At 42.2% G+C, this 19,207-nt stretch overlaps 1 protein-coding gene across 1 annotated transcript in view; it reads left to right on the top strand.

The window, feature by feature from the left end:
- LOC140716847 (out at first protein homolog) overlaps positions 1-17,001 on the top strand; it is a 35,449-nt gene extending 18,448 nt beyond the window's left edge. The window contains exons 2-4 of the mRNA XM_073029822.1: positions 4,665-4,799; positions 7,414-7,594; positions 13,413-17,001. Coding sequence (XP_072885923.1) covers positions 4,665-4,799; positions 7,414-7,594; positions 13,413-13,678 — 582 coding nt within the window. The 3' untranslated portion in view covers positions 13,679-17,001. The remainder of the gene's footprint in view (positions 1-4,664; positions 4,800-7,413; positions 7,595-13,412) is intronic.
- The last annotated feature ends 2,206 nt before the right edge of the window (positions 17,002-19,207 follow it).

Below are 19,207 nucleotides of genomic sequence, written 5' to 3'. Positions count from 1 at the left end.
AGAAGGATCTGTTACCATGCTGTATCAATAAATAAATAAACTACCATTTGATTGTCAGGGAAACTGATCCATCATCCCATGGCTGGTATTTAGCTTGTTTCGACCAACCCTAAAAGAACTTTCTCAAAGAGTAACTACCAATCAGCATTCATTTGCTGTAATGAGATTGTCCTGGGATCACGTCCTTCCCATGGCAAGATGGCCTTTTGATTATTGGGCTGATCATTACCATATTGCAACATGGAACACTACAGGCCCTTCAGCCCACAATGTTGTGCTGGCCATGGAACCTACTCTAGGGTCAATCTCCTCCCACATAGCCCTCAATCTTTCTGTCCATCTGCCTATTTAAGAGTTTCTTAAATGTCCCAAAATGTGTCTGCCCCTATCACCACCCCTGGTAGTGTGGCTGTGGAGGAAAAGACCTCTGACAGGTTATAGTATTGGACATTGCCTTTGTCAACTGAATCTGGCACCAGTCAATATTACTAATGCTTTCCTGCTTGAGTATGCTATTTATAAGGCAAAATACATGGGAGCAGAATTAGGCCATTCTGCCCGTTGAGTCTGTTCTGCAGAACTCTTCCTCACAACTATTCCAAGTAAGTTGTGGAGAGAAAGGGCATCTCCATTTCGGGTTCAGACAAAGGTTTCCAGTCAGTGTTCGGATGCTGGGTCAGAGATGCCCTGGCTCCTGTGATTAGTCTCTTCAGCTTTCCTTGCTTCTCTCTTGTCCAACCACAATGAGGAATGGATCGTCGGATTTCAAACACCACATCCTGGCCCTTTTGCTTTGACGCAGGCCAAGCCTTTCAGGGTTAATGCTAGAGAGGAGGAAGCATCCTGCAGGAGCATGGCTTGAAGAGTTAAATTCCTGATTGTTAATTTGCCTTGTACTCAAACTACACTTTGCATTCATGTTACACTTCCAGAATGGTAGAGGCTCTTAGATCCTTCACCTGAGGTGACAGTAGTTCAAGTAGAAGTGATTGGGTAGGGGAGAAGAAAGCTTCTGGGCTGTGGAGAGTCAATAAAATAATGTGTTAATTTGGGACAGACAGCCACTCGTATAGGGAGGGAGGGATGCAAGGAACTGTAGCTCGGTGGGCTGGGTTAACTCTGGAGCCCCTCCAGTAGAGGAGGGGCATTAAAACACAGCGCTGGAGAATGGAAATAAACTGGGAAATGGTGAGAAACTCAGTGATTCACAGACTGAAAACTGATCACAGCCAGAATCACCTCCCTGTGGGTTGAGAGTTTTCTCCGGAACAACATTCCAAACATCTGGTGGAGAATTCCAGGGGCCAGCTTTGGGTCTGCATATGTCCAGGCTTTTCATTAATCAGTTCACAACAATGAAAAAGACTCCACCCGCTGAGGTACTGCAGAGTTCTCAGCTCAGGGATAGCGGTCATCGGTATCATTTTCCTCTTTCAGTTGTGTGTGTCTAGTTTATTATTTCTCCTAGCTCACAGGCATCAGTCTCTTCCCTATTACCACATCTCAACCAGCTCCTCTGCCCACAGAGCAGTACCAGTATGATACAGCACATTTATCGGACATGACATGGTGTCCATCTGTCTGTGCTCCTTTTACAGTGCAAGGGGAAGCCCAAGGTGCCTTCAGAAGTATCGGCAGTGCAGAGAAAGCTTGGCTGTTGATGGGGAGATGGAGAGACCTGTGTGAGGATGTGTAACCATTCAGCCACAGGAGCTGGTGATTTTATTACAGGATATGCAGTAGGCAATATAAATTCAGCTGCTTTGATAGTCTAGCTTTAAGACAAACATCATGAGTTAGGATAAAGTGTCTCAATGCAGAATGTTGACTGTCCATTTCTCTTCACAGGTACTGCCTGACCTGCTGAGTTCCTCCAACAGGTTTTTCTTTTCATGAGTTCAGATCTGATGTTTCGTCATTCTAATTCAGTCTGTCTTTTGCCACAACGCCTACGCTGTTGATTCTCAAGTGCGTTCTGGTCAGAGATCCACAATAAACCTGGATTGCGTAAATGGGCACTTGGCACACAAACTTGAATGCAGTGGTGCATTGTCTGGCCCTGTGTCACATGAACACCAGCACGTGACCTGGAACTATAGAGGAAAATTCTCTGGACAAATCAAATTGGCTTTTTGCCATGGTCTGACCTTTCGAGCTGGAAAGCAACCAGGAATCGCAATGGTGCCATATTCCTACTCTTCCGCAGTAAGGGAGCAAGTCATCCGGAAACTGGAAGGTGAAATGTAGCCCATTGAATGCCTTTGAGTGTCAGGAAGCTGCTGCGTCTCATCTCCCTCTCCACCGGCTGTCTGCCCCTCTCCCATCAGCTGCCTGCAGTCTTCCCATCCCCATGCTCGGCTTCACTTCTGAAAGCTTTAAGCTTAAAGCTGTTTGGCTGACACAGCTTAAAAGTGACTAAAGCTCGAAACTGTTCTCTCAGCAGTGGGAAAGGGTGTTCATAGTGCTTCACCGGTGAGATCTTTAATGTTAAAACAGAAACACAAAGGTTCCGTTCATTTTTTTTCTCATCGGAATCAGGTTTAATATCACTGGCATATTTTTCTCTTTGCGACAGCAGTACAATGTAATACATAATAATAGAATGATAGTAAGTTTACAGCTCTCTACAGCTTGCTTCGATCCTGTGCCAGGTGGTGATGCAGCCAGTTAAAATGCTTTCCATGGTACATCTGTAGAAATTTTTGAATGTTTTTGGTGACATACTGAATCTCCTCAAACTCCTAATGAAATATAGCCCCTGTTGTGCATTCTTTGTGACTGCAATTTTGGTAATTCAGTATGATCATGCTAACGCTGCTGCATCTTCAAATAAATGAAGGATCCCACTCATTTCTTGCTTTCCACTTCAGAGTTCAGTCCTTTGCAGCAAAGAGTACAGAACAATATCCAACAAATACCCTTAAATCTCTTCATGATGGTGTTGGATGAGCAACATTGAGAAGATTGGCACGCTGCTTTTGAAATGCCACGGGGTGTTTAATGCCCATCCGAGAGAGCAAACCAACCCTGAGGTTAATGTCTCCTTTGAAAGGTGATGGTATTCGGAACTGCAGTGAAACATCAGCTTGGATATTTGTTCTCCTTCCCAAACCTGGGCTTTGTGCTCTGTAGCATGGCAAAAGGCCCTTTTGGCCCATACACGTCCATGCTAACTTGTGATCAAATTTTTCAAAGCCACTGTTTGTTGAGTGGAATCTAATACCAGGCTTGAGTGACTGTCACTCAGATTTTCTGAACTAATCAAGTATAATTACTCATTTCGGAATTGATGATTTTCCAGATAGGGAAAACACTGACATATTCAACACTCATCTTTCCACCTGTCACTGTCTTTCAATCTTATCGCCGTTAGCACTTTAATCTGTTTGAAATCTAAACTGTGCATGAATATTCAGTGGAGGCTTGTCCTTTTTGGCTCCTGCAGTGATCCATAGGGACTTTCCTGGTTGCACATGGTTCAATTTTATGCTTGTACATGCTTATCAACAGGAAGTGGTTTATTTACTTATTAGGGACCTGGACAGATTTCAAAATGCGACACATGATTTGAGGAAGAGAATGATCAAAGTCTGCTTCCTCAGAGGTTTGTTTTCAGAAACACGATCTTTCTGTTCCTTGATTGCAAATCTACAACTTTCTAATGAGCTGCCCCGAAGGTGAGCATTAGTTGCATGTTAATCTTTTAACTTCTCTGAGTCTGGGAGTGATGGAGGGTCATTAATGAAATTTCAGTGAGTCAAGTGGCTTTATTTAACTTGCTGAGTTCTTCCACTGTGTGAGTGTCAAGTGAATTCCCAATGTTGTTGGAGGGTGGGATAAATCGGATAATGGTCCAAATGCACAGTAGGTCAGGCAGTACTGGTGGAAAAAGAAGCAGAGTTAATGTTTTGGGTTGAAGCCCCCTTGGCCCTGAAAATCAACTTTGTGTTTCCCTCTCCTCAGATGCTGCCTGATCTGCTGAGTCTTTTTAGCATTTTTTTTTTGGTTTCAGTTCAGATTTCTAGCATCTGATTGGTCTTCTGAATTTTGTTTTCATCAAGATGTCAAGTCAGAAGATGAGGTGATGGAAACTGCTGAGGGGGTTAGGGTGGCAGTGAAGGGGGAGCGTGAAAGTAGTTGATTATTAAAGTAATTACTCTGAACCAATGAGCCTTGAATTTGTAGGTGTCTGGCGCCATCATCTGGGCAAGGATTTCAATTGTCATTTTTATATTGTTGTCACAAGCGTTACTCTATGCTGTAAATTGAGGGGTAAGGTTATGGTGTATTATGGAAAGGTGTGGGTTGGGAGGAAGAAGAAATAGATGTGCCAGTGATCTGTCTTTAAAACTTGGAAGGTACTGTACATTTTGAAAGGACTCCTGCAATCATCGTTGTGTTCTGAATTATCTTTGGGGATGTACAACATGAATTTCCTTTTGTTATGAAATCATCCAGTTTTGACTCCCTCAGTGGGTCTTGATAGACTTGGGCCAGTGTTGCAGATCTGACAAGCAACTTTTTCATTGTACCCGTATCTCAACTTGACTTGAAAACTCAGATAACGGAAGAGTGTAGATGATCTGAGTATTGTGTGGACTCTTGTCCTGCATTCTTCCACAATATTGGTAATACGTGTCTCATTTTTGTTCTCCTTGTAATAGGAAGTGAAGATTATCCGTTCCCTGATCTTGGGGGAGATGGAACGAGGGCAAACACAGTTTCAGGGTCTGTGTTTCATCACCAGGCTTCACAAGAATGAGATTATTCCCAGTGAGTCCATGGCAAAACTTCGACAGGTGAGACATGGTTCCACACGAAGCCAGAGGGAGTCTCTAACCATCTTAGCTACCTCTTTTCCTTCAGTTTCTTCTCTCCTCCTCCGTGCGGGCTTGTGAAGTGATATGCTGAGGCTTTTGTGAACGATTTCATGTTGCTGTGAGAATAAGATGCATTCACTCATCCCTGGAGTAATTGAACAGAAGGGCCTGTTGCTCTAATCACTGGATGGGAGTGGAGAGCACTGTTTCTCTTGTGAAAATGTCAGAACTTGTTATTAAAGGTGTTACAGCAAGGCGGTTAATATTTATTTAATGATCATGTTTGATTAATCTGTTGCCATGCTTTTAACAAGTAATGTGTTGTGGACAAAGGGAAGGTGGTAAATCTCCCAAAAGGCAGTTGATAAGGTGTTGCATCAAAGGCTGATGTGGAAAATAAAATCTCTGTAGTATACAAATTAGGGTGGATAAAAGACTGTCTAACAGGAAACAAAGAGAAGCAAAATGGGTATTTCTCCAGTTAGTAAAATTCAAGCGTGTGCCACAGGAATTGTGAAAACAACAAATGCTTACAATTCATAAATGACTTGGAAGGAGTTGCTAGAGAAACTTATTAAATTTTCTGTTGACACAAGCTGGGTAGGAGAGTTGTGAAAAGGGTGCAAGGAGGCCTCAAAAGAGATGAGATAGTTCAAGTGAATGCACAATGAGCTAGCAAATGGGGAAAACAGTGACATTGTCCATTTTTGCAGGGAAAAGGGAGAGTGGATGGAGAAGAATCTGAGTCCAAATGTGTGATTCACAAATGTTAGTATGTAGGTACTGCTAGTAACGGAGACGATTGAGAGCATCCTGACTGTCTGTATCACTGCCTGGTACAGGAACTGTACTTCCCTCAATCACAGGGCACTGCAGAGAGTGGTGAGGACAGCTCAGCACATTTATGGATGTGAGCTTTCCTCTATTCAGGACATTTACAGCAGCAAGTGCGTGAAAAGGGCCTGGAGGATCATCAGGGACTCCAACCACCCCAACCACAAACTGTTTCCGCTGTTTCCATCTGCCAAATATTACCACAACATTAAGGCCAGGACCAACAGTCTCCGGGACAGCTTCTTTCACCGGGCCATCAGATATATCAATACACATTCATCTGATTGCATATCTGATTTACATTGTATCTGACTGTATATACATCATACAAAAATATTGTGCATAAAATCATAGGGTTTGGTCAATATTCTCCTACATTTCCCTTCCTTATTGCTTATACATTGCGACGGAGATGCAACATAAAGAATTTTACTCCCTCATGTGAGATGGATGTGAGAAATAAAATAACTTCTAAATTCTGTTGGTGTTTATTGTGAAGAGGATTGAATACTTGGAGAGTTTATACTGTAGGTCAGTTGTAGAGGGCATTATTGAGACTACATCTGGGGAATTGTATATGGTATGTCTCTTTATGGAGGTTGTTTTTGAGTGTTTTGAGGCAGGAGTGGTTAAGTTGTCAGTAAAAATTGCTGTGGATGACTGCGAGTGTGGAATTGAGATTGCATGCAAATTAGCTGTGACCTTATTTGGATAGTGTGGTGCAGATCCAGGGGTTTGGTGGTAAATTCCTGTTCCTGATCTGTACATTCCAGTAAGGGACATGCTCTCATTCTAGCTTCGGTGGCATCTAAATGTTGCTTTGAGCACTTCAAGGGTGGCACTATAGCACAGCAACTAGCGCAATGTTCTTGCTGCACCAGCGACCCAGGTTCAATTCCAGCACTCCCTGTAAGGAACTTGTATGTTTTCCCCATGACTGCATGGGCTTCCTCCGGGTGCCACGTTCCAAAGTGGGTTAATTGGTCACATAGATGTAACGGAGTGCTGCAGCCTTATAGGGCCGGAAGGGCCTGTTACCATGACATGCCTCTAAATCAATAAACTAAACTTTGGCAGAAATCAATATTAACTCCTGGGAAATTTTGCTTCTGACCTCTAAAAGCTGCTTAATGAATGATGCAAATTCCAACAGTTGAACAGTGATAGAGATTAAAGATCAGCTTGTATTTGTCGCATGTCGAGTGAAATGTATTATTTGTATCAAATTAAACCAGTGAGGATTCTGCTGGGCAGCCCACAAGTGTTGTCACGCTTCCAATGGCAACGTAGCACGCCCGCAATCTACAAACCTAAACTGTACTTATTTGGAATGTGGGAGGAGACCAGAGCACCTGGAGGAAACGTGTGTTCAAGGGGAGAACGCACAAGCTCCTTACAAACAGTGCCGTCAATTGAACTCTGGTGATTGTTGGCGCTGTAAAGTGATCGCACTAATTACTACGCTACCATGACGCGGTAGTGTCAAAATATATCATTCCCGCCCACATCTGTATGCACTCCAGGGAAGATCTCACAACCCATTTTCTCTCCCGTTTAGTTGAGATTATACTGGATGAGTAATGCGGGCAGAAGAATTGGATTGGCTGTCATGGAAAATACTCAGTGCAATATTCTGTAATTTAACTTCTCAAGCCTTCACTTTAGCTATCACAGTACTTCTCTTTATGTTGTTGAAATGTGACCTTTGCTCTTTCTCTTCCTGCGCCGTCAACACCGAATGCTTTCTCTTCCGTTGCAGAAGAATCCAAGAGCAGTGCGCGTGGCAGAGGAGCAGCGCGGGCTCGAGCACTTGTACATGGATGTAGCAGTGAATTACAGCAGGGCCAGTCAGCTGAGCGCCCACGTACACAATGTATGTGCAGAGGCCACAGACGGCATCTATGCAAGAGAGAGCGACGTGAAACACTGGATAAACTCAGGTTTGTGAAATTGGTGGAAGAAGTGGGAAAGAAAGTTGAAGGAGCGGAGCAGGAGATGTTGGGCACCAGCTTTATACAATGTGGAGGTCATTGTTGGTAGGTAGGTAGGTCATTGTAAATTGCCCTGTGATTAAGCTAGGATTCAATTGGGGGATGCTGGGTGAGCCAGAAGAGGCTATTCTATGCTGTATCTCAATAAATAATAAATACTTGGAGGGGATCCTTTTCACCCAGAGAGTGCTGGGATGCAGAGCGAGAGAGAGTGGTGGGAGCTGAGTTACCGAGCACTTCAGTTGCCAAGATGTAAAAGGCAAGGTGCCAAGTGCTGGGAGATGGAATTAATGTAGATGTGTGCTCACTGGTTGGTGCAGATGTGGGGCCGAATGGCCTGTTCCCAAGCTGTATGATTCTCTAACTATTCCCAATGAGGCAGATGGTTCCATTTATACTCCCATCTTTTAAAACAAAATGTAGAGTGTATCGCCAGTCCTTATCTGTGGGTTTGCATTTTTACCAGGTTGTCACAGACACCATCTTCAATTTTTTTTAAAATAAATACATATGTGTACAGTTGGAGGAACCAATAAGTTGTCTTTCAGAATAAGGTCATCAGTTTCAAACCCTTTGGAGTCGAGTGACTCCCTGCTGGGTTCTGCTCCAGTGAAGAGCTGCCTGTATTCACAAAGGTGTACCTTGTGATTTCAAAATTAGTAATTGCTTATGTTTGAGTACATTCAGTTGCTGGTAATATAATTTACTTTTAAGTGTATTACTACGTCCATTTATGTTGATGCTTTTTTAGAACATTCAAGTTCAAGTTTAATTATCATTCAAACATACATGAATTCAGCCAGATAAACCAGCATTCCTCGGGGGCCAGGGGGTGAAACATACACAGCACAAGCACAGCACATACATTGAAGGATATTTGTCTATTCAATGGGCCTAATGGCCATTTGTTTTTTTTAATCTGTGGGATGTTTATACCTTTATCCCTCTGTCCATCATGAATAACAGGGACTCATACCAAGGGCGTGCTACAGTGTTGAGGGACGAGTTCTTCAGGCACGATAGTTTAAACGAGGCTATCTTTACTCTCCAGTAGATGTTTAACAAAGAAACTGCTCCTGTGGTATCGTTTTGCAGAGGAGCAAAGGATCTCTGGTGATCTGGTAAATAAAGATGACTGAGCTATTATCATATTGTTGAACCTGGCTAAAAGGTGCCTCAGCAACAACCTCTCACTCAGTGTCAGCAAGACCACAGGGCTGATTATTGACTTCAGGAGAAGGAAACCAGAGGTCCATGAGCCAGTCCTCATCAGAGGATCAGAGGTAGAGGGAGTCAGCAACTTAAAATTGCAACTTAAAACTTATCACTTTAGAGGATCTGTCCTGGGACCAGCACCTAAGTGCCATTATGAAGAAAGCAAGGCAGCGCCTCTACTTCCTTAGAAGTTGCAAAGATTTGGCATGTTATCTAAACTTTGACAGACTTCCATAGATCTGTGATGGAGAGAGTATGTTGACTGGTTGCATCACAGCCTGGTTGGAAACACCAATGCCCTTGCACAGAAATAGCTATGAAAAATAGTGTATACGGCCCAGTCTATTACAGATGAAGCCCTCCCCACCATTGAGCACATCTACACAGAGTGCTGTAACAGGAAAGCAGCATCCATCATCAGGACCATGCTCTCTTCTTGCTGCTGCCATCAGGAAAAGGGTACAGGAGCTTCAGGGCCTATACCACCAGGTTCAGGAACAGTCATTAACCCTCAACAACCAAGCTCTTGAACCAGAAGGGATAATTTATTTCGCCCCATCAATGAACTGTTCCCACATTCTATGTACTCTCCTTCAAAGTGTCTTCATTTCATGTTCTGAACATCTATCTATCTAATCCTATTATTTTGTTTTTTATTCTCTTTGTATTTGCTGTTTGTTTATTTTTGCACATTGGTTGTTGTTGGTTGTCATTGGGTGTGGTCTCGTTGGGAATCATTGATTCAATCGTGTTTCTTGTATTTACTGTGATTGCCCACAAGAAAATGAATCTCAGGGTTGTATATGGTGATATATATGTACCTTGATAATAAATTTACTTTGAAATTTGAACCCGGAAGTTTGATTACGAAGGCTTGCTGTGTATAAATTAGTCACTGCATTTTCTACATCAAAACAACACCCTTTCCAAATGTACTGGATAGATGGTAGAGTGCTTTGGGATGTTCTGAAAGGGATGTAAGGGATGGGATTAGAAATGCACACTCTTGCTTGGGAAGCTCCAGCTACTGATTGAGTCTTGACTGAGCCAAGCACACAAAATGCTGGAGGAACTCAGCAAGTCAGGCAGCATCTATGGAGGGAAATAAACGTTTGACATTTTGGGCCAAGTCCTTCCACCAAGAATACACGTTGTGTCGAAAGGACAGGCACTTAGGCAGAGGGGTGGAGTGGCTCTGTTGGTAAAAAATCAAATCATTCAAAAGAGGTGACATAGAATTAGAAGATGTACAATCCTTGCAGGATAGAGTTAAGAAACTGCAAGGATAAAAAGACCCTGATTGGAGCTATATACAGGCCTCTGAACAGTACCCAGGATGTGGACTACAAATTACAACAGGAGATAGCAAAATCATGTAAAAAGGACGATGTTACGGTAGGCACGGGGGATTTAAATATGCAGGTAGATTAGGAAAATCAGGTTGGTGCTAGATACCAAGAGGGGGGATTTGTAGAACGCCTACAAGATGCTTTTTAAGAGCACTCGTGGTTGGGCACACTAGCCCACTAGGGGATCAGCTGTTCTGGATTGGGTGTTGTGCAATGAACCAGAATTGATTAGAGAGCTTAAGGTAAAGGAACCCCTTGGAGACGGTGATTATTAAAGATGGAATTAACCCTGCAATTTGAGAGGGAGAAGCTAAAGTCAGATGTATCGTCGTTGCAGTGGAGTAAAGCAAATTACAGAGGCATAAGAGTTGATTAGAACAAAGATCAAAGTTGATCTAGAAGGTGCAGGATAGATGCATCCCAAAGAAGTAGTAGTATTCTAAAGGCAGGATGATGCAACTGTGGCTGACAAGGGAAGTCAAAGCCAACACAAAAGCCAAAGAGTGGGCATATAATAGAGCAAAAATTAGTGCGAAGTTGGTGGATTGGAAAGTTTTTCAAAAACCAACAGAAGGCAACTGAAAAGTTATAAACAGGGAAAAGAGGAAATATGAAGGTAAACAATCCAATAATATCAAGGAGGAATCCAAATGTTTTTTCCCAGATACATAAAGAGTAAAAGAGGGGAGAGGAAATATTAGACCACTGGAAAGTTATGCTGAAAGGTAGTAATGGGGTCAAGGAAATGGTGGAAGAACTGAATAAGTATTTTGCATCAGTCTTCACTGTGGAAACGTTAGCAGTATGCTGGAAGTTCAAGAGTGTCGGAGGGCAGAAGTGAGTGCAGTTGCTATTACTGGGGAGAAGGTGCTTGGGGAACTGAAAGGTCTAAAGGTAGATAAGTCACCTGGAGCAGGGTTCTACATTCCAGGGTTCTGAAAGAGGTAGCTGAAGAGATTGTGGAGGCATTAGTAATGATCTTTTGAGAATCACTAGATTCTGGCATGGTTCTGGAGGACTGGAAAATTGCAAATGTCACTGCATTCTTCAAGAGGTGAAGGAGTCAGAAGAAAGGAAATTATAGGCCAGTTAGCTTGACTCAGTGGTTGGGAAGATGTTGGAATCGATTGTTAAGGATGTGGTTTTGGGGTACTTGGAGGCACGTGATAAAATAGGTCAAAGTCAGCATGGTTTCCTTTCTTTCTTTTTAAATCTTTTTATTAATTTTAAACAAACATAAATGAAACATGAATACAGAGAGTTTGAGAGAACATAATTAATAGGTTAAGGTATAAATACAAATAGATGATAATCCATATATAATAACCTCCCAAACATAGTAATTATGAAAAATGGACTAAATAAGAAAAAAAAACCCAAAAAAGAAAAAAAAACCTAACCAACATGGGCCATTGCATTATGTCAAATATACACAGTAGCGTCAATAACTCCGCACCTCCATCCAAATAATTAAGGATAATAAAAGTAAGGTTTAGGAAAAGTCAGAGCATGGTTTCCTTAAGGGAAAATTTTGCCTGACAAATCCTTTGGAATTCTTTGAAGAAATAACAAGCAGGATAGGCAAAGGAGAATCGGTGAATTTTGTGTTCTTGGATTTTCAGAAGGCCTTTAACAATATGCCACACATGAGGCTGCTTAGCAATCTAAGAGCCCGTGGTATTACAGGAAAGATTGTCACATGGATAAAGCATTAGCTGATTAACAGGAAGCAAAGAGTGGAAATAAAGGGAGCATTTTCTGATTGGCTGTTGGTGACTAGTGGTGTTCCACAGGGGTCGATGTTGGGACCATTTCTTTATATGTTATATGTCAATGATTTGGATGACAGAATTGATGGCTTTGTGGCCAAGTTTGTGGACGATGCGAAGACGAGTGGATGAGCAGATAGTGAGGAAACAGGGAGGCTGCAGAAGGACTTTGATTTAGACAGGTTAGGAGAATGGGCAAAGAAGTGGCAGATGGAATACAGTGTTGGGAAACGTATGATCATGTACTTCCGTAGAAGAAATAAAAGCCTACAATATTTTTTAAATGGAAAGTAAATTTTTTAAAATATGTGTGGTTTAAAGGGACTTGGGAGGCCTCGTGCAGAATTCCCTAAAGTTTAATTTGCAAGTTGAGTCAATGGTGAGGAATGCAAATTCAATATTAGCATTCATTCGAAGAGGACTAGAATATAAAAGAAAAGATATAATGTTGAGGCTTTATAAGGCATTGGTAAGGCCTTACCAATTGTGAGCAATATTGTGAGCAGTTTTGGGCCCTTTTTGGGCTCAAAGGAGATTCATAAGAATGATTCCAGAAATGAAAGGGTTACCATCTGAGGACCGATTGATGGCTCTGGGACTGTACTCACTGTTGTTCAGAAGAATGAAGGGGGATCTAATTGAAATCTATTGAATGTTGAAAGGCTCCAATAGAGTGGATGTGGAGAGGATGTTTCCTATGGTGGGCGAGTCTAGGACCAGAGGGCACAGCCTCAGAATAGAGAGGTGTCCTTTTAGAGTGGAGATTAAGAGGAATTCCTTTAGCCAGAGAGTGGTGAATCTGTGGAGGCCAAGTCATTGGGTGTATTTAAGGCAGAGGTTGATGGATTCTTGATTAGTCAGGCCATGAAGGGTTACAGGGAGAAGGCAGGAGGTTGGGTCTGAGAGGGAAATGGACCAGCCGTGATGAAATGGCAGAACAGACTCAATGGGCCAAATGACCTAGTTCTGCTCCTATATCTTATGGTCTTATGATCAACACTGGAAAGGTCGTGTCTGTGGAGAGGAATATATAGCCAATGTTTTGATCCGAGAGCCTTCATCAACAATAGAAAGGAATTGGGCCGAAGCCAGAATAAGGTGGTGGTGGGGAGGGAAGGAGTACATTTGCAGGTGATTGGTGAGACCAGGTGAAGGGGTACATGGGTGGATGTGGAAGGGAGATCAAGTCCCATCCCGCTACCACCTTCTTTAGGCTCCTGCCCCCTTCCAGTCCTGATGAAGGGACTCTGCCACTGTCTATTCCCCTCCTTAGATGCAGCCTGATGTGCTGAGTTCCTCCAGCATTTTGTGTGTTGCTCTAGATTTCCAGCATCTTCAGAATCTCTTGTGTTTATGACTCCTGGTTGATCTATTTCTGTTTTTGCTCCCTCCCACCTCCCAACCCCCTACCCCCACTCACCACACCTCCTTCAGGTGTCGACAGTTCAATCTTTGAAGCAATCCACGTGTCTGAGGATGTTCCACGATGCCAGGCCAGTCGGGAATGGTGGAAGGGTTGCATCTGCCGCTACTCCTTGTGTGTGGAATGGTACCCTTGCTTCCTGAAATACTGTCGGACAAAAGATGCTACTGGCAAAACTAGTACCTACAAGTGTGGCATCAAAAGCTGCCAGAAGTGTTCCCAGTTTGATTTCTATGTCCCACAGAAACAGTTGTGTTTGTGGGATGAGGACACTTAATCCCTGTCCCTCCCCACCCACTGCTCATATTTGATGGGGAGGGGTTTGGGGTAAAACTGATAACTAGGCCACAGACCCATCCTGTGTGCCAACCATGGACTGGCAACCAGTTTCAGAGCTCTCATGTTGTGATCATTGAGTTTAAGAATGAGTCCATGTGGGATGGTGTATTTGGATTAGATTTTTTTTAAATGCGAGGGAACAAATTACTGGAGGTTTGGGCTTTGTCTCCGGTACAAGGACTTGGTCTGTGGTAGGTCTATTCCCACATTTGGTGCATCTTTTACATTTCAAAAAAAGTTTTTTATTAAATTTTGGAGTTTGAAGAATCTTCAGAGACCCTGAATGTGTAAAATGAGCTTTATTTGTGCTTTTTGAAGGACTGTAGATTTTGGCATTGAGCCATTTTTCAGAAATTATATTTGTTTTTCCGATTAACCTTTCCACAAGGGATTGCCTTGTTTACTTTGTGGAGAGTTTGAATTAACTAATGCTATATTTTAAGCAATCTCTGTGTTCTAGGAGTTTGTTTAAGTGGTGATCATTTCAATGCCCTGTTTTACCAATATTGCTGATATTTTATCCACAAGTGGCTCCTTGTTGACTGCAAGAATGGTTGACCCATTCAGCCTTTGAATGGTAGAAACCAGCGACTGGCTGTATGGACATTTTCTGAAATATTTTTCAAAGTCAAGTTTATTGTCATTTAACTATATACATGTATACCGTCAAATGCGACGTTTCCCCAAACCAGGGTGTAAAGCACAGTAGTACACATAACACATAATAACTTATGAAAGTAAGGATGAAATCTACAGAAGGATTATACATAAACTAAAGTGCATAATTGTAAGGTACAGAATAGTTTAACCAGTGATACTTTGAATAACAGTGATACTTTGTGGCCGGGAGTTCAGAAGCCTAGTGGCCTGACGGATGAAACCGTTTCCCTTTCCTGGCTGTTCTTGTTTTTATGCATCGTAGTCTCTGCCTAATAGTAGAAGGTCAAAGGATGCTGGATGGATGAGTGAGATCCTTAATAATACTAAGGGCCCTGTACATGCAGAGCTCCTGATAAGTGTCCCCAGTGGATGGTAGGAGACCCCTATGATCCTCTCAGCCATTCTCACGGTCCTTTTAATGAGTGGCCATGGAAATATCCCTTTATTGGGTCAACATTAGAAGTGCACTTCATCCTGTACCCAAGAAGTGCCTTGGATTGTTGGGTACACTTATCCAACACTCAGAAGATTTTCTTACCATTTCACTGTAATATGACCAGTGGCTTATTAGTTTACATAAAACATACAGTGCAGCCACCCTTACTAATTCAGTGGTCAGGAATTGAATCCACAGCCATTAGAGCTTTAAATATTAACCACTAAACTACTAGTGCTGTTGCTGACGCAGTGTAGTATTACAAGAATGTGAAGTTGATGGCTTGACTAGAATTCCAGTTATTGATCCACTGAGAACAGTCATGGAGATTATTACCCAATGCAGGAGCAACCAACAGTTTGAATAAGATGCTTCTTTGCTCCGATGTCAGAAGATTGTGTCCGCCTTTAATCTGCCAGAGAAGGTAAAGCTATCTCAGTACAGAGATGCAGGAAAGGAAATTCAGATTAGTACCTCCTTTCCCCAACTCAGGAGTTCCACCTACTCTTATTACTTGATCTTCTTAAGTGAATAAATATTATCCTGTTTGCACGCCTCCCTCTTGGACCAGCCTGTCTGTCTTGAAGCTCAAATTATTGACTGGAATAATGGGGGGGATCCATATTTTCACCAATTACTTAATTATTGACAGTAAATTAAATCGGTGCTCTCCATTTTTAATACCTATCTTTATTTACCAAATTCCACAAAAAGAAGGCTCCTGAGTCCAACTAAAGTAGTCTCCATCCTGTGAAACTTAGCCAAAATTTCTGGAGATTGAAGAGTGAGGTCAGGTTAACAAGTACTACAGCCTTAATTTGAGATCTCCAGCATCCAAAGTTTTTTCTGTTTTCAAATTAAAGAATTTATTCATTGTAAGAAGGAAATCAGGGAGGTGCCTGGAAGGAAAGAATATTGTCAAAGTTTTGAGTTTTTATTGATGCTTTTCCTTGGGAAAATTATATAAAGTAGAAATTAAATGAGACTGAGTAACCAAAGATCCTAGCAACTGCACTGAGCTACTTTTAAACTGACACATGCACTTTCTGAGGTGCGAGTGTGTGTGCGTGTGTGTGTGTGCGTGTACGTGGACAAACTAGTGAGGGTGCAGTGGAAGAGGGTAAGCTCTTGTACACGAGCACATTCCCTTCACTACTTTAATAACCTCTTGGCTTCTAGGCATTTCACAGCAGATAAATAAATGAGAGTTCCTGGCCTCAACATTTTATATTATTATTTCTTTTAAAAAGCGCCAATCAGAAAAAAGGGCCTCAACTCCTTGAACCATGTCTGATACTCTGCAACAGGTGTTCCCAACCTTCTAAAGGCCATGGACCCCAGGTTGGGGAACCCTGATCTAAAACAACATATTCCCGGGTTGTGCAGCTAAAATTATATTTTTGTTGCTGACTCTGTGCTTGTAAATATCCATTCTGTTTGTCTTCTGGTTGGAAACAGCAAAGTGAATGTGATAAGTAGTAGAGATTAATAGGAGAGATGGTGAAACTGCCAGTTATTGAACCATTAAGTGGCCAAAACCCAGCAAGGGAGAGTGTCGTTACTCAAACCCAGTTCCCTGACCAATTGGACATGGTGACAGTTCTCCAATTCCAACTCCTCATCTTCTCTTTGGGAGATGAATTTGGATAATCTGGTCTTGAATGCTATTGATCAACATTTTGCAAGGTCCTGAGGGAAGGACACTGCTTCAAGTGAATGTTTTGTGTGTTGTAGTTGTCTCTTTGAGGGATCTTTTTAAAATAGAAGCTGATTTATATTGATGTCACTACAATCCATATTACTATCCCAGGTGTGAACATGTTCACTATTGCCCAGTTTGGGGCTTTAGAGGGTTTGAGCCAGCGACGTGTCATTAGGCCTGTGTCTGCTTTGATTGGCTACCTTTAGAGGTGATATCGTGGAGACACCAGAGCCTTGGACATAACCTCCTGGAGGTACTGCGGTATTAGTGAGAATATTAATGGAGTCTTGTAGAAGTGATTGTGTGGTTCTGGGAAATTGTTATGGGGTCTGCAGCATGGAAAAGCATTCACCTAAATAACTGAAATCTCACTAAAGTGCCTTTGGTTCAGTATTTCAGAATTTCTAACAAATTATTTTTGTATTAATGTGTTTTAAAAATAAAAGATGACTTTATTCACTGACTTTCCATGTTTTTCCTCTTCAGTATCTTGCACTCGTCATTCATGTCTTCCCTCAGATTCCCATGTTCAGTCTGGAGACTGACCTGGGCTTTATTTACTTGGAGATAGAGCATGATAACAGGCCTTTCAGCTCAGAGCCCACGCCACCCAATTACACCCACTAATCTGTACATCTTTGGACAATGGGAGGAAACTGGAGCACGTGGAGGGAACCCACGAGGTCACAGGGAGAATGTACAGATTCCTTACAGGCAGTGTCAGCATTGAACCCAGGTCACTGGCTCTTTAATAATATACACCACTAGGCTGCCCTTTGATGAGGATTTGAATGAGAAGAGTGAGTGTAGTTCGTGAGGGGGCTGCAGGGACCAATTAAGCCTGAAACACCAAATCTAAGTGTGTGCCTATAGCAGCTGAGCAGTACTGGAGGAAGATGTCACAGTACGTTATTAGAGTGTTTGGAAAGTGCTTCTATGGAACTCAAAGCCAAAGCAACAGGACAAGTACTGTCTGCTTTAAGTTGTGTTATTCTTCTCAGGCAGCCCCTCATGATCAAGAATGGCTTGCTTGCACTCCATTTCTGAGGTGGCTGATGAGACCACTGTTGGATATAAGACAGAGGAAGCAGGAGCCATTTGATCCTCTAAGCTGACTCTTGCTATTCAGCGAGAGAGCACTGTCTGATCTACAATAACACCATTTGCTTGTTCTTGCCCCATATCCCTGATTCCTCTCATCCGTGAATCTATTGAATGCAAACAGCGACTGAATCACAGCCCTTGGTAGTAGAGAAGTCCATTGCTCTGAGTAAAGAAGCTTCTCTTTCTGATGGTCGCAAATGGCCTACTCTTTTTGAGACTGACCCACCCCACGCCCCCCCCCCCCCCAATTCCAGACTCCTCAGCTGAGGAAAACATCCTCCGTGTCCAAGAGATTCTGCAGATGCTGGAAATATTGAGCAACATGCACAGAATGCAGGAAGAACTCAGAATGTCAGGCAGCATATATGGAGGACAATAAACAGTCACCATTTTGGGCCAAGACCCTTCCCAAGAATAAGAATCATCTAGGAGCTTGTGTTCCTCCCCTTCTGCCTCTTCTTCTCCACCCCCCTCCAAAAAAAAAACACCTTATTCTGGTTTCTGTTTATTATCTTCTGTAACTTCAAAACATTAAGCTAATTCAAAGGAAGACATGGGGAGTCAGAAAATGCAAGTGTAACATCGTCTTTATATTAAGCGAGGTGTGCATGTGTCACGTGGTGCCTAACGTATGCAATTAATATATTTTTTCATACAACTGGCAATTATTTAAATGAACAAGAATGCTTAATCGAACAATATATACAAGAGTATTCAAATAATATTGAAATATTAAATACACAACACAACACTCCTGCCTATAGCTGTAAACTCCAACTCAATGTTGAATGAATCTCAACTTATGTACACAGTATACTATATGATACAACTATTATGAGACATCCACAGTAAAGTAAACTTTAAATTGTCCCTGAAAGATTTCACCACTGTGAAAGCTTCCTTAATCCTTTGGGATAATATCTTGCCTGACAAGAGGGATCACTCTGCTTGGCAAGTGAGGTTTGTGACTGTTTAACAATCTCAGGTTCTGTGGTGGTTGTAGGAGCTGACTCTGGGACAGCTCTGGACATCTTTCTTCTTTTCCCTTTCGATCCCTTTTTTTTCTTTCTCTTTATCCTTCTCTTTTACACCTTTCTCTCCATCTCCTTTTTCATCTAGTTTGAGCATCTTGATCTTGAGAAGGTACATTCAGTTAACTGGAGTATTCTCTATTGCTCCCTTTATGATCTGATCTCACCTCTTGGTTTCCACATCCACAATATCATCTGACGAATCCTGTTTTCATCTCTCCATTGATTCCTTTTTTTTGGCCTTCCTTTCATCCAGCTGGGGCTTGGTCTTTGCATCTACTTTTACAAGTAGCTTTATGTCTCCCACTTGAAGTTCATGCAATAATCTAATGCACGCAGAGTAGATTCTGGCTCTTTATATCCACAAAAGCCAAATGCTTACAGCTCTTTGAACTCTCTTCCAGTTTAAAACCAAGCCACATTTTGCAAGTAACTGCCTGATTAACATAGCAAAAGCTTTCTCAGATATGTTGCCTACAAAATCTGTCGTAGTCGGACCACTGCTTTTGTCACTTTCACGATTCCTCTGAGCAG

Source organism: Hemitrygon akajei, chromosome 26 (genome assembly GCF_048418815.1).
Source record: "Hemitrygon akajei chromosome 26, sHemAka1.3, whole genome shotgun sequence".
NCBI classification, from domain to species: Eukaryota; Metazoa; Chordata; class Chondrichthyes; order Myliobatiformes; family Dasyatidae; genus Hemitrygon; species Hemitrygon akajei.
The sequence above is the reverse complement of the archived record's forward strand: the minus strand, read 5'-3'. Positions and strand labels throughout refer to the sequence as shown.